Source organism: Balaenoptera physalus (genome assembly GCF_965194825.1).
Source record: "Balaenoptera physalus genome assembly, chromosome: 7".
NCBI lineage: Eukaryota > Metazoa > Chordata > Mammalia > Artiodactyla > Balaenopteridae > Balaenoptera > Balaenoptera physalus.
The window spans coordinates 111283426-111300288 of NC_138886.1; the positions used below are offsets into that span (position 1 = coordinate 111283426).

Here is a 16863-nt window from a genome sequence, read left to right on the forward strand (position 1 = left end):
TGCTTTCGTACACTCCTGTTAATTGAAAATGATGTCTATATCATAGTGGTATTATAAGGATTAAATGAGGATATATGTAAATGCTCACTTAGTATAGTGCTTGGCACATTATAGTTGTACCTGTCTGTAGACAGTGTGTGCTTTGACATTAGTTTGTTGTGTCTCTGTACCCACATAAGTCATATTTGTTCATTTAATGTTAATATCCAATTATATTAATATTCTAGAGCAGGGGTTGAGGAGCATTTTTTGTAAAGGGCCAGATAGTAAATATTTTCAGTCTGTCTCAACTGTTCAACCCTGCTGTTGTCAAGTGACAGCAGCCAAAGACAATATATAAACAAATGGGCATGGCTGGGTTCCAATAAAACGTTATTTACAAAAACAGCTGGTGGGCCATAATTTTCCAACCTGTGTACTAGAGGTTACTTTTATATTTCCTCATTATCGGATGTGTGAAATACGTTCAGCTTATTTCATAACAGGCACATCTCAGATATTGAGGGTTTGGCTCCAGATGACTGCAGTAAATAGAGTCACATGAATTTTTTTGGTTTCCCAACGCATATAAAAGTTGTTTGCACTATACCGTAGTCTGTTAAGTGTGCGATAGCATTTATGTCTAAAAAAACAATGTACATGCCTTAATGAAAAAACACTTTATTTTTTTAAAAATGCTAACTATTGTAATCTTTTTGCAATAGTAATATCAAAGATCACTGACCACAGATCACCGTTAAAAATAAAATAATAATAATAATGAAAAAGTTTGGCATATTGAGAGAATAACCAAAATGTGACACAGAGAAATGAAGTGAGCAAATGCTGTTGGAAAAATAGTGCTGATAGACTTCGTCCTCGCAGGGCTGCCACAAACCTCCAATTTGTAAAAAAACGCAGTACCTGTGAAGAATGGTAAAGGGAAGTGCAATAAAATGAAGTATGCCTGTATGTAAATAATTCACCTATAACCATGTTGGTACTAATTTTAATTGGTTTCTTTCAAATTATTTATTTGGACTGTAGTCCTGAAATGGAATTATAAAATCAATGAGTAACCCTATAAAGTGTCTTTCAGTGCAGGAGTTGAAGTATTTAGAGGATGTCAGAGCTAATAATAATTTGGTCACTTAATATTTAGTCATTACTGTTAATTACTACCATTTATAGATACTATCTATTAAATTTCCCTCATCTGATTTTTATGCTGAGCATGTTATACTTTTGAACCTTCGGTTGTCTGATTGTGTCCTATTCTGCTTATTAGAGTACATAAGAAATAGAGAAGGTAGGTAACAAGGGGACGGTGTGGTGTGCCTGATGAAGTGAAAACAGACCAGTAACACAGCTGTTGTCATTCCCACCACCACCAATTGCTGTTCCACCCCCAAAAGAAAGTGATTATTTCACCTTCTTAGGGTGAAACCTGGGCGCTGCCAGTCTAGAACGAAGAGGTTGGAAGAAATTAGAGTTCCATTTTGTATAACACATTATAAATTCCTTGGTTTTTATTAATAGTATATAGAATTTCATAACAAAGGTCAAAAACATTATGTTTTCTTACCAAAAATCAGATTGTGCCTTTTAAATCTTGCCTTTAGTGTGTGCCTAAAATGGCTGTGTGTTGACTTAAGGCACAGTAGGACCGTTGACTGATGTTCTGATAGAGTCCTTCCTTTTTATTAATTGTATTAGAATGTTCTTTAGATGATTAACGCAGGTGTTTTTTTCCATTGTGAAATAACATTTTTATTGTTCGTAGGAAAGATTCTTATTTTTCTCTTTAGAAGAGGAAGTTTTTTGTTCTTTGAAGTTTTTTGTTGCTTTATGAGAACAGACCTAGTTGATGTGTTATACCGGACCCTGCCTTGAGTCCAGTAATATGACTCTAACAGTGAGGTTAATGTCTTTGTCTTTTTAAAGTATATGATAGTGACTTTAATCTCAAGAGTAAAGTGTTCTCAAGTTTTTGAGGCTTTCATTAACAGTTTGTTTTAAAGATAGTATCCAGGAATCTAAATTTTCCTGGAATGCATTTATATTTTCAGACTGCTCCTTGAGGTAATAATCTGGGTGTGTGTGTGCACGGTAGTTTTATTTTACCCATAGTGCACTGTTTAAACGTTCAAAATTCTCCTAGTTCCAGCATTCTTGGCTTTGCAGTAGAAGTCAGTGTCTACTCTCTAATGTTTTAGACCTAGGCTGTCCAGTATGATAGCCCCTAGACACATGGCTAAAGTTAAAAATTCAGGAGCCACATGTGGCTAGTGATTACTGTATTGAACAGCGCAGCCATAGGACACCTCCATGGTAACAAGAGAGTTCTGTTGAACAGTGCTCTTGTAGACTTCCTGCAGTCATCTACTCTGTAATATTTTTCAGTGGCATAGCAATCAGAACATTAGAAGAATATTTTCTAGGAGCAGAGTTACTGTTACTTTCAAAAACATAGATAGCAGTATTTGACCAACCTCATTTGGGTATCGGTGCACGTGATGTGGGAGCACTGTTTTTAGAGCCATGCTTCCTCATCTTTTACACATCCTGGCACACTTGAAAACAGAAATGTTTGTATGGCATACTGAGGGAAAGAGCGTGCTCAAAACTGGAGGTTACAGGTTTGGGTGTTGCAGTATCCAGGCAAACCCATATCCCCTTCTTGGCACACCAGGGTGTAGAAGCACATACATACAGCTGAAAGCTCAGTTTCGTAGCATACTCCATAATGGATTCCTGGATATTTTTCTTGGTCTACAAAGCAGAATTTGATCTTATTCTCCCTTTTATTCATCATTTTTATATGTCATATTCCCAGTGAGACCTTGTGAGATCTAGGCATTTTACAGCTCAGAAAAACTCTAAAAGCAGTCATACACTTGGAGATTTAATAGGTGCTTGTGTATATGGTGGCTCTCTCACACATGTGCGATGGCCAAGCATCCAGAAATCGTGGTGTTTCTTTTCTCCCCTTGCTTTTATTGTGGGGAAGGAGGAGGGAACACCATGGCATGGTACCTATTTACTTTCATCATACAAGCCAGGAAAATAATTTACCTATCTGAAATATGGCTATATTAAATATATGCAGTATAAAAATCACAGCAAGGAGGCCATGAGTCTGCCTGCCCACCCCTCCCCCAAATAAAATTGCTCTACACTACTCACTAAGCATCAGTGGCTTGGTTAGCTATTTCTAAAATTTTCTGTTTGTTCATTGGCTTTTGGCAAGATAGTCACAAACAGTAGTGTCTTAAAAATATCTAAAATGAGAAAATTGTATGCCTTTCGCTCAATATTTCTCTCCCTAAAGGATTTAAAGTGCGTTGACGTTTATGGTGTAGATCTTTGTTTCTTGTCGTTTCCTGACGTTCAGCCTCTCACTGTGTAGGCCATTTGTTTCTAGGGTTCCTCAGCCTGTCTCAAGTGTACCTGTAAGAGTTTTGTACCCTTGCTGCAAAGCTGGTTTGGTACTAAACACGTATCATTTCACTTTACTCTGCAGCTCTTGTTGTAAAATAACCATTCTTAGGATAAGAAGTGACACATTGTAAGAGCAGATGTCTTACTATTCCTGTTGCGTCCTGCACTAAATTATTGGTCTTTTCCTCCTCTCCTTCCTCCCCTCCACACCCCATGCATGTGCTCCCACCATGCATGTGCACACACGTCTCCTTCCCTTCCCCATCCGATGTTCAGTGACCTCATCATAACCAGCTATGTGAGTCAGTAATGTCTTCAGTACTTGGGGGTATTGTGCCTGCTGTTTTATTCCTTGATTCTTGTTCTGTCTCTAAGAATAATACAGGTGTGGAATCCCTACTGCCACCACCCCCATCCCAGATCTCCTCAATCCTCTTATTATAATGATCTCCTTACTGACTTAATCACCTCTAGATTTCCCCCTGTCCAGTTCACCTAAGGAAGCTCGACATTTCTCCCCATTAGAAATGGAGCCCATCCTGCAGCATTCTGTCCTCCCTGCTTTTTACTACTGCCCAACAGAGAGTCCAGCCAGGCTGGTCATACCGCGATCACTGACATATGCCCTGTTAAGTCTTATCTGTAATAGTTCATCTACCTAACAAGGAATTAATTTAGGTGGCTGCAACAATTTGGACCTGGGGAAAGAGGAAATAATTTAAATACTGAGCCTACTCTTCCTGTTATTCCATTGAGTGAAAAGGAGAATGAATCTGGAGTTGGTATCAGGTGTGAGCATTTCACCAAGCCAAGAGCATACACTAGAGTCGAGAGATAAGGTGTTTTTGGTGAAGCATGACTTTATATTCAAATTAACTAGTTCATTTGATGAGTTAGCCAAAGAAATCACAAACTATCAATGCTGTAGGGAAAATTGGCTGAGTTGGACTTAAAAGAACAAGAGAAAGAGTTTGCATCTCCAAAGTGGTGCCTGTCTGAGGGATTTGAATTTAAAGATGATTTTTACTATGTATGGCTTTTACCTTATTCCCTGATTTTAGAATCTAACCTTCAAATAAGGTGTAACTATTTGTTCTGATATTGTTAGCTCCTACTTACTTTCTCTCTGTAACTATACTATAATGTGCTTTAAGTGCAGGGACTATGTATGTTTTTAATCCTTTATTATATTCACTACAGAAGTAAATACAGTACAGAGCACCTAATAGAATGGCTTTTAAGTATTTATTGATGTTGGGCTTTACAGAATAGTACAGTATATTCAGTTTTACACCGTGGTGTTACATATGCATGTATTGTAAACACTAGATTTATTCTTTCCTCCTGATACCACCGGCCACGGTGAGTTGTCTGGGCTAAAGGTTTTAACCTGGAGGTGGGATGGTGTCCAAACCTTTTGAAATTATATGCAAATTTTTGTGTGTACTTAAATATGTACAGTTTCTTGGGAGAGCATGTGAACTTTCAGTAGGTTCTCAGAGAGTTCCAAAAAGGTAAGGTGCCTTGGACCTAGACAATGGAGGAAGCAAAGAAAGCTTTCTAAAATCAAGCTGAACTTGGAAAAATCACTAAAATGAAAATGGTAAAATGCTGTGCTGGACAGGATATTGATATGATACAATACATTGGTCAGTAAGTTTTAAAATTTAAAGTATACAGTGTTCTTTACTATATAAAGTCACATTTTAAAATTCTTACAGTTAGCTAATGTAGGCAAGAAGATGACCCTTCTCCTGTAGTAAAAGTTTGATTGTTTATGTAACATGCGTATGATGGGGTCTTTCCTAATTTGGCATAATGCTTGTGAAAATGGTGAATTGTATAGTGTAATTGCTTTATCTTAATGCCCAATTCTGTAACTTAGATTTTTTTCTTTAGGAAAATGGCTCTGGTGTCAAAAAGCAAGGAAAAAACCCTGATAATTTTATTTGAACTTGACTGTGAAGTTAGCACCGACTTTGGGTGTAACATGACTGATTCTAGTAGCCCCTGCTGTGTTTGGGAGCCACAAGAAGAGCTGTGCATATTGAAGGTGCATAGCACAAAGCATTGCTGGTATAAGTGTGTTCTATTTGCAAACATTTGTTTAAGAGACCGTAATTTGAATTTATATATTTATGATTGTTAAATTTCCACCTGCAATTATTTTTACATTTTGAAAATTTCCCCATTTTATTTATATCTGTCTTAATTTTATAGACCATCTTTGGGTTTGCATAAAGAAGCTTATCAAAAGGATATCAGAAAGAAAATTAGCACAATAATTATCGATATTAATGTTTAATGGTGCTGTCATAGAATGTTTCACAAATTGTTGATTTCTTTACATTCATGAATTTAGTGAAATATTAATAAAGCACTAGTGTTTATTATTTGTTGTGTTCCTGTTTGTTAAAATAGTGTCACTGGTTTACTCTGGGGATTTTTTTTTTCTTCTGGGTGAACCAAAATATCCATGAAAGAACTTTAGATTTACTTTATTTCTGATGGCAGGTTGATATATAGACTTGGAATATATTAGGAGAAACATGCTAAGTTCTCATTAAGAAACTGTAGTGAGTTGGGAAAGAAGAACTAATGTCTTTTTTTTCATTTTTGTTTCAATTATACAGCAGATATAATTTCTACAGTAGAATTTAATCATTCTGGAGAATTACTAGCAACCGGAGATAAAGGTGGTAGAGTCGTCATCTTTCAACAGGAGCAGGAGGTAAGTATTTAAGGTTTAATATCTAAATTTCAGTTTGCTCTTGGGACTGGAGCTTATGCTGGAGAATCTCATCAGAGGATGTTGGCAGATTTTTAAAGAAGTGTGTTTATCGAGCAGAGTATCCAATGTATAGATGGCTCTGGTTTTCTTAGCTCTGTGTGTGTGTATGTGTACGTGTGTGTGTTGTTTTAATTGTGAGAAGATTTGGTTAGAGAAAGGGGTGGGAAGTGTGGAATAAAAGATTTTAACTGGTTTTAAAGCCTTGGCCCTCTTTTTTTTTCTTAAAATTCCATAAACTAAAATTGCTTTGACCTCTTTTCAGTGCATAGTTTGCTTTGTGTAATTGCGGGTGGGAGCGTAGTTTAAAGAAAAAGCTGCTCAATTATTTTGACATCAGTTTATACTAATACTGTTACTGGGATTTAAGTATAAAGGTTTTAAATGACAGTTGCATGTATACGCATGTAACGTAATTTATAAGCTCAGTACCCCTCTTAAAGTGGAGTCGATTTGAAAATTGTTTCCTTTTCTCTTTGAAGAAAGGAATTTCTCATTGCAGAATCTGTGATTAAAGTAGGGTTTGGTTTTGTTTTGGGTACAACTTAGGCACACTTCTAAATCTGATTGACAAGATTTCTCACTAAAATTTTATGCTGAACAGAATTTGTCACAATGGATTTTCCCTTAGTCTCTCCCTCCATTTGTAGATCAAAGTTAAACCTTTATCATTTGTTTCCAAACATTCTGCCCCTGTCTATCTATAAGATATTCAAGAAGAGTTAAAAGTAATGTGGATAAAATGCAGGGTTTTACAAATAGATGTCTAAATCATAACACAGAGTTAGCTTTTAAAGGATTGTGAAATTCCTTAAATAAGCAAGAATCTAGTAATAATACTACTACTTTGCACTTCTATAGCGCCTTTGACCTGAGGATCTCAAAGTGCTATACAAACACTAATGAATTAATCCTCACAACACCCAGTGAGGTAGGTAATTTAATTTTAAAAGATTAACAGTGTCTGATTCGAAGATGCACAAACACTAAATATGTCTCCTTTTATATATTATTATTTTTTTGGTTGGAAGAAAATATGAAAATAAGACTCAGGCTTTTCTTGACAGAGAATGATCTTGTGGGAAGGGGGGCAAAATCAGTTTTTGTTCCTGTTTTCAAGCAGCTAAAAATGTGACCATAAGAATTTTGAAATACTTAAGAGTCGAAATGGAACCTTACAGGTCATTACCGTTTCCCTTTATTTACAAGTGAGAAAGCCAGGCTATTAAGAGATCACTTGATTTCTTCATGGCAGAGCTAACAACCAGAACCCAGAACTTCCAACATGTTATCTCTCAGTGCGCTCTGATGTCTTTCCTGTTAGGTAACCAAAATGTGAGTGTTAATTTTGTTATTCAGAAATTAGAGCTGGCTTTCCCGTAGGCATTTTCTGCCCTTACGTGTATTTTTTTTTTTAACTGAAAATTAATGGCAGTCTACACTTTTGTTTTAAAGAAGGGTGTTTGGAGAAAAGCATTTAAAATTAAGTTTGCTTCCTAAGCACTTCCATCTTGAAGGGCTTTACATTGAAGGTTTCTGAGAGAGCCTACATTTCAAATGGGGGCTTTGTGTTATTTAAAAGTGTAAGTTGTCTGTCATTCTTAACTGCATTTAAGAGTTAAAGACAAAAATTAATTATCTAGAAACTCAGATTAGTAGCGTGTCTTTTGAAAATTACTTAGTGTAAATATCAGTGTATTTTTTAAGGGATAGATTAAATAACAAAGATGGTAAATTATCGGCTTTCCCTCTTGAAACTTGATCTTGTTAATATTAATCTGATGCATTTTACCTAATATATTTTCCACATTTTTAAGCCCTGTCTTATACTGGAGCTTCTAATATAATGCTGTCTTCAGGACATTAGTGTCTATGTCGTTGATTATAAATGTATGTACCTTACATTTATATCAATACCTAACATACTTAGGTTAGATTTTATGAGTTCACAGCTATACGTCTGTAAAATAGTGTTACAGTTTAAAAACTGGAAGAGAACTTAGAGATAGTCTTTTCCTAATGTTTAGGTAAATCCTAACAAAAGTTTACATAACAAAGTTATATTGCTTAGTTTAATAGCAAAGCTCTGGGATTAGAACTTGGATCTCTAAATTTTAATCCAGCTTTTTCTAACAACCACAGCTATTATACATACATTCCAAGGTACACTGGCGCTTAACAAGTGAGCATTTCTTAGACCCTGATGATGATGCTAGCTCTCTCTGCAAAACACAGTGATGTTTGAACTACAGTGTCTACAGTGTCAGGGTTCCTTGCTAAAACTCACTTGACTGGAGATTTACATATTTCCACTCACTTTTTTTATTGCCCTTAATTAAGAAGAAAAGATCATACTGTAGCAGCAGTGAACCTTGCACATCAAACTTTGACATCTTTAACCCACCTTTCTGTCTCACTTTTACCCTTCAGGTGTGGCAGGTCCCCTTCCTGTCATCCTGTCGGGCACACTTTGCAGCCTGTCCCTCTGTTTCCCAGGCAGAGAAACTGGGTGGTCAATAAACAGGGTCTTCATTCAGTTTATTTCAGCCTGAGTATATTCAGAGTATTTATTCAGAGTATTTATTCAGAGTATTTATTCAGAGTATATTTCAGCCTGGTGTTCCTGTAACATTTTCTGCTGTTATTTAATAGTATTTTTATAACTAACACGTTTGAATAGTTTTCTATTTGACAGAATCTCTGTGATGGAAGCAGGGCGTGTAGGGAAATTGAGGCACAAGGGCAAATCGATTTCCATGAGGCATCATATGCATCACATGGTCAGAGTCCAAAATTTTGAGTCTAATCCAGTGTTCTTTATAGCATGTCCTGAAATAACTGACCCATCTTACTAATTTTCACAGCTTGTATGTAATGGCTTTTGACAACAGAGTGGATGGTGGGCTACATTCCTTGTGATAATGATAATTTGGAGGGAGCGTCCATGCAGCTGTTACATTGTGGTGTTGCGTAGTTTTTAAGGGGTCTTTGTTTCTGTGGGTGCTCATGTTAAATGATCAGCAGTTGTTGAAGTAGTTGGTTTCCTGTTGGCTTTCGATTGCTCAGAACTTCTTCAGGTTTCTCTGAGGCTTTTTGATATACATGATAAGCTAAAGTGTTGGGGGAGGGTTGATATTTTTAACGGACAGTTAAGGAGAAAAGTGAGCAGAGAGGTGGTTCCTTTCTGGTTTCTTTCTAGATTGTTATGCAGCATTTGTTTTCTGTTTTCTATGACTGCTGGTTACTTTCTAGGATTTCTTTCTCATTTTTTCTTAATGTGGTATTCCCAAAACTCCTTAACAGAGTATAGAAGAAAGCGAAAGACTGGAATGGGACTCAAAATCAAGATGTGGTTTAACAGAATTCAATATCGTTTATACAAAGGGCTTGGTTTAGTCTGTTGTTTAAGTGAAGGGACAGATCCTACTGTTTTAGAGTGATGTGGCACCGTTCACTTAACATAGTACTTCCTGTGTGCCGAGCAGAATAGCAGATTTAGAAACATTGGAGAGGAATGGTTGAAGGGACTCAGGCTGTAAAGCCAGGAGAAGAAGAGACTACGAAGAGTCTTGTAACTTAGGGATTCATGTGGAGGAAGAGGTTAGTTTATTTTGTGTATGGAAATAAGTACACGAGAATTGGATGCCCATCTGTCAGGAATATTGTGGAAAGAATATGAGAAGTTCAAGAAAATACTACCACTGTGGTTTCTTCCAAATCAAAATATCTATAAAATAAGCTTCCTTTTCTAAGCTACCAGGCTTTAACTGTCTTCATTTTTCATTCAATTTTTAAATCTAAGGTTGTGCTTTCAGAGTACAAAATGTTAGAATCACCTAAAAATGCACCTAACCACCTAAAAATTTTAACCAGAATGTTAAAATGCAGATTCCTAGATTGCACTTCAAAACCACCAAATCAGAATTTCTGGAAGCCAGAGACACCATCACTTTTCATTCATTCATTCATTCATTTATTTATTTATTAATTATAAACTCCTTTGGGGACTTAACCTGATAGAAAATTAAAATTAAAATTGACTGCATTCCAATACCAGGATAATGATAAAAGCTCCAAAATACAGCTTCAAGTTTATCTTATCTAAAAATATGTTTAAACCGTTTTTCCAAGATAGATCATGCATATAGAAAAATGCATAGAATTATATGTGTACAGTTCTATGAATTTTCACAACAAATACATTTGTGTAACTATCATCTGGGTCAAGAAATGGGATATTACTGGCACTCCAGAAGCCTCTCTATCCTGTCACTACTACCCCCCTATCCCGAACTAACTGTGAACTTGTTTTGCCTGTTTTGAACTTTATATGTATATGGTGTGTTCATAGAAATTAAGAGCTAAAATTTATAGGGTTTGCAGGGCTTCTTAACCCTTTCTGTGATGTAGCTTCCTTCAGTAGCCTGGTAAAGTCTGTGGACTTTTCAAGAATGTTTTAATTGCATAAAATACATAGGATTGTGAAGGAAACTATTGAAATATATTTTTCAATTTATTAAAAACACTTATTTTTGAGCAGTATGTGTTTTTTTGTGACTAACAGCTGAAATGTGATTTTAAAACATGTCATTTCTATAGTGACAAAGTCATGGTATTGCTAATACTGTGGCCTGCTGCTACATCCATAATTGAAAGAAATGCTGAATTTCAGCTAGAGATTAGTAAAAATAACATGTAAATTTCTACCACATCCAAGTTTATAAAATCCCATGGACCCTTGGGAGTTGAGTAGTCTGTGGGCCCCAAATTTGTAACCTCTGGTAATGCAATCCCTTTTTACCAATAAAGAAACTGGGGGGCTCAGACAGCAGGTTTACTCGTGGAAAGTCATACAGTTAACAAAGAAGTGAACCCTTGCTCTAGAACCCTTATATCCCGATTCCCTGTCCATTGCTTTTCCCATTCTGACATGGGTATAGCAACAACAGTTTATATTGCAGACCCTCTGCCAAGCTCCCTAAATCTTATTAATCTTCACAGTAAAATAACGAAGATGTTATGCACACTTACTATGTCTCAATTTATTACAGATTTGTAAATGAATTGAGATTTAGCGAAGACAAATGTCTTCTCTAAGATCACACAGCTAGTCAAGTGGGTAAAAAAAAAAGCTAATCCTGTATAAATTGGGATGAATATCCACAATGAAAAAAAATCTTACTCCTCTAAGTAATGAGCTTAAGTGGTATAAATCACACAGGAAAGTCAGTTTCATTAACTTTATAGTAATGAGAAAAGTACTTGATCATCAGACTTTTTAATAGTAGCCATTAAGGTATGATGTTTTTCTCTGTAGAGGCTTAGAGAGGGAAAAGTTACCCCTCTTGTTCAGCCATCTATTATCCAGATTTCTAGTTTCAGTTTACCTCTTAATATTCCCAGTAATTAAAATTATTTGCTCTATACCCCGCTCTTATTCTGTGTCATGGTTTAGAAATAAATTATTCTGGGTAGTTAGATAATCTGAATAATAGCACATTAACTATTTTAGATTTTATAACATTTTAAAGCGTTACAGTTAACCCTTGAACTACATGGGGTTAATCCCTATATAATTTATGGTCAGCCCTCCACATCTGCTGATTTGTGGTACTGTCATATTTACTATTGAAAAATATCCATGTAAGAGTGGTCCTGCACAGTTCAAACCCGCGTTGTTCAAGGATCAACTGTATATTAATTGTAACTTAACACATTTTCTTTAAATTTTATTTGAATATCATAGGTAAAGAATAATACCACTTGATTTGATTTTCTAATTGATTCAACCAGGTATCCTTTTTATCTCTCCCACTATGTTGTAGTTTTGTAAACAGGAAATTATGACTGATATTCTTCTAGATTACATATTGATTAGCATAGTACATAATAAGAACTCAGTGAATGAGCATTAGCTTATTACTATTGGATATAATTTAATAGGATCCTGTAAAATCTTCAAGTATTTCAACTACCATCACTGTGATCAGCTTGGAAAAAGTTAGAAATTTTTTTGTTTGTTTTATGTTTACCCCATCTTGTATTTTGCTTTATTCTAGAAAATTCCCCTAGGTTGCTGAATGCATTGATAATGGTTTGTTATCTGATATGAATTGATTTTGTTTTGTACCATTTCTGTCACTGTCCCTGAATTGCTGTTTCACAAAAGTCAAAAACTCTTTAAACTAACTGTAGGTGACCCTCGAATAACACAGGTTCGAACTGTGTGGGCCCACTTACACATGGATTATTTTCAATAGTAAATACTGCAGTACTACAGGATTCATGGTTGGTTGAATCCACAGCTGTGGAGCCACAATACAGAGGGCCAAGTCCGAGCTATATGTGGACTTACCACTGCGCAGAGAGACTTGGCACCCATAACCCCCATGTTGTTCAAGGGTCAACTATATTTTGAAATATAAAACAAATGGTTGTCTCTAACAAGTAATAGGATTAAAGGAGCATTAAAAAACAGTAACTAAGTTTTCGTAGTGTTCTATTTGGAAACTTAAAAAATGTCCATTTTTTTTTCTCTCATTTTTATGTGATCAAAGGAAAATACAATTAATGTTTTCTAAAATTTTTTATGTTTTGGTCTAGGAGCAAAGTAAATATTTTCTGTGTTTTCACAGTTTCATTTAAGGCAGAGGAAGTTAGTAAAAACACAAGGCAGTTTTTTATATATTTAGAATTAATTAGCTGTTATAGAACATCAAGTGATGTTACTTCAAAGAAGTCATTTTTAACTCTTGATTATTCTTAATATGATTATCGTGGAAAATATGAAAACTGTGTATCATTTCCACAAAGAATAAGATAAAAATCCAAAAAAAAAAAATCCAAAATCATCCCATCACATGAATAAAGATCAATTTATGTATCTGTGTTTATTCTGGGGCTCTGTTTTGTTTTGTAGAAAAAGTATCATGTTGTATGTATCATTCTGTAACTTTTTTTTTTTTAATTTTACTTATTTATTTATTTATTTATTTATTTTTGGCTGTATTGGGTCTTTGTTTCTGTGCAAGGGCTTTTCTCTAGTTGTGGCAAGCGGGGGCCACTCTTCACCGCGGTGCGCGGGCCTCTCACTATCGCGGCCTCTCTTGTTGCGGAGCACAGGCTCCAGATGCGCAGGCTCAGTAATTGTGGCTCACGGGCCTAGTTGCTCCGCGGCATGTGGGATCTTCCCAGACCAGGGCTCAAACCCCTGTCCCCCGCATCAGCGGGCAGATTCTCAACCACTGCGCCACCAGGGAAGCCCCTGTAACTTCTGATGTTTTCTCCGATTAATCTCAGTCTCAGTCAGGGAAGTGAAGAGACTATTGCAAACCCTGAGTGGAAAGAAATGCATGTGTCATTTGGAAGAACATAGTCTGTCTTTATAACTTAAATGACACAGTTTAACAAACGTGTACCTTGTGGGATCTGCAGAATGTATTAGCAAGGAAGCATTGCACATAAATTAACATGGTTGAGAAACATTGATCTCCATATGAATTTAATTGGCTCTATAGCATTTCATAATTTACTTGACTTAGGCTGTTTATGCATTAAGTTGTTCATACATCTTTGCATACATTGTTTTTCATTAGGTTATACTTTGAAGTGGAATTGTTGAGTACCTTTTTAAGGCTTTCAATAAGTATGGACAAATTATCCTCCAGAAAAGCTGTGTAAATTTATACTTCTCCCAGTAGTGTATGACTTTATCCATATTCTCATCATTAAAACTGTGGTCATTATCATGTTTTTTTTATTCTTCATCAGTTTAAAGGCAAAACATTATTCCTTAATTTTGAATACTAATGATGATGAGTAGTTATACATATATTTGCTGATCATTTTTTAGGTAAATGACCTTTTCATCTTTCAGAGGAGGGTGTTAATATTTTTCCTAATTATTTTTAAGGACCTTTTACACATGAAAGATAGTAACTGCTGTCTTAAGATGCACTTTTCTCCCCAGTATACTGTTTTTTAACCTTTAAATATTCCTACCTAGTCAGACAGACGTCCACCTTTCTCTGCTCTTTGCTTTCATTTTTATACTTAGCTCTTTTTCACTTCAGAATTATATAGAAATTTGCCATTGTACTTTCTTTTGGCTGCCTTTATTTACTTTTAAATATTTAATTATTCCCTCTGGAATTTATTTTTGTGTAAGAAATGAAGTTCTAATTCTCTTTCCAAATGTTTGTTTGGCTCAAACATCATTGGATTTTACTGCTGTTTTATATTCTGTTTTGGTTTGTTTGAACCTCAGGGGCATACTTGAGTTCATGACACTACTATTATAGATCATGGCGAGGCCCTTTCTTTAAGTAAACAAACACGTGCACGCACGTGTGTAGTCACACGTACATTAACTTTTATTTGCATAATGTGCTGCCATTCTCCCATGCACCTCTCCCTTCATAGATAACCATTTGAATGTGTTCTTATAATTTGTATTTTGTTATTGTGTGCTGTTATTTAATTGTGGCAAAATATCATGTAACATTCAACCTCCCAACAATTTCCATGTGTACAATACAGTTTTAACCACATATACATTGTTATGCAACAGAACCCCCCAGTTCTGCATAACTGAAACTCTACCTACCGAACAGCAACTTCCTTCTTCCTCCCTCCACTCCCCGGCAGTCACCATTCTCCTTTCTGTTTCTATGAGGTTGACTACTTTAGATACCCCGTATAAGTGGAATTATGCAGTACTTGTCATTTTTGACTGGCTTATTTCACTTGGCATAATGTCCTTAAGGTTCATCCATGTTGTAGCCTATGACAGGAGTTCCTTTTTTTTAAAGGCTGAATAATATTCCATTAAATGTGTATTATACACACCCCCCCCCCCACATTTTCTTTATTCATTTAACAGTCGATGGACATTTAGGTTGTTTCCACTTCTTAGCTATTGTGAATAATCTCATTTGATATTCTGTTTTCAATTATTTTGGATATATACCAGATTGCTGGATCATATGGTAGTTCTTCCCCCCCCCACCCCCATCTGTGCCTCGTGGTATGCAGGATCTTAGTTCCCTGACAGGGGATCAAACCTGTGCCCCCTGCAGTGGAAGCATGGAGTCTTAACCACTGGAACGCTAGGGAAGTCCCCCTTTTTTTTTTAAATTAATTAATTTATTTTTGGCTGCATTGGGTCTTTGTTGCTGCGTGCGGGCTTTCTCTACTTACGGCGAGCGGGGGCTACTCTTTGTTGCGCTGCGCAGGCGTCTCATCGCAGTGGCTTCTCTTGTTGCGGAGCACGGGCTCTAGGCGCGCGGGCTTCAGTAGTTGTGGCACAAGGGCTCAGTAGTTGTGGCACATAGGCTCAGTAGTTGTGGTGCACGGGCTTTAGTTGCTCCGCAGCATGTGGGATCTTCCCGGACCAGCGCTCGAACCCATGTCCCCTGCATTGGCAGGCAGATTCTTAACCACTGCGTCACCAGAGAAACCCTATTTTTTATTTTTTTGAGGAACGCCCATACAGTTTTCAAAGTGGCTGCACAGTTTGTATGCTGCATTTTTTTAAAAGCTCTATTGAAAGATACACAGAAAAGTGCACAGAACACTAGTGGATTATCACACACAGAACTTCCCATCCTTCCTTTAACCCTTCTCATTCCCCTTCCCAGTCATTCCTTTCTCTTTCCTCCCCTTGTAAGCCTGTCTTCTAACACTTAGTTTGGCTTGTAGTTATAGAACTTTTTATAAATGGAATCTACAGTAAGTATTTTATGTCTGGCCTTTTTGCTCAGTTTATGTTTGTGTAATAATTTTCTCACTTTCATTGCTATATAATGTTCTTTTGTAAAACTGTACCACAATTTGTCCATTCTGTTATAAATAGATGCAGACATTTTGGTTGTTTCAGTTCATGGATTAATAATGCTGCTGTGAACATCTTGATCACATTTTCTGGTGCACATTGTCATGCTTGAAATTATCATGTCATGGGGGTAGGCATTTAGTTTTAGTAGTCAACACAGTAAAAAGTGGTTCTGCCAATCTTATTCTCATGAACAATATATGAAAATTCTGGCTGTTCCACATCTTTGCCAATGTTTTGTATTGTCAGTAATTTTAAAATTTAAATATTTGTAGGTTATGAGGGTATCTTATGGTGGTTTTTTTTTTTTTTTTAATGAGCAAGTGTTTTTCAGGTCATCTTTTTTTATTTTATTTTATTTATTTATTTATTTTTGGCTGTGTTGGGTCTTCGTTTCCCATGTCCCCTGCATTGCCAGGCAGATTCTCAACCACTGCGCCACGAGGGAAGCCCTTATGGTGGTTTTAATTTGTACTTTCTTGATTAACGCCAAGGTTCAGCATCTTTTTATGTGTTTATTGGCCATTGGATATCATCTTTTGTGAAGTGCCTACTAAAATCTCTTGCACTTGTTTTCTGCTGGGTTGTCTGTCATTTTTCTTATTGATTTGTGGGCTTTTTGCACTTTTTGAATATATGAACCCTTTGTCAGTTGTATTTGTTGGAAGTATCTATCTTCCATTCTGTGACTTACCATTTAGAAAAAATGAAAAGGTATCTTTTGACAAATAGAGGTTATTAATATTAATATAATTCAGTTTATCAATGTTTTCTCTAGACTTAACTGCTTTTTCTGTCCTGTATAAGAAATACTTCTCTACCC

At 36.1% G+C, this 16863-nt stretch overlaps 1 protein-coding gene and 1 long non-coding RNA gene across 3 annotated transcripts in view; one reads left to right on the forward strand and one right to left on the reverse strand.

The window, feature by feature from the left end:
- Positions 1-16863, reverse strand: part of LOC309664125 — a 764383-nt gene that overhangs the window by 54417 nt on the left and 693103 nt on the right. The window lies entirely within an intron of this gene.
- PPP2R2A (protein phosphatase 2 regulatory subunit Balpha) overlaps positions 1-16863 on the forward strand; it is an 83784-nt gene that overhangs the window by 47230 nt on the left and 19691 nt on the right. For both annotated transcript variants that reach the window (XM_082468978.1, XM_082468979.1), the window contains one exon: positions 6054-6151. In XM_082468978.1, the coding sequence (XP_082325104.1) occupies positions 6054-6151 (98 nt within the window). The remainder of the gene's footprint in view (positions 1-6053; positions 6152-16863) is intronic.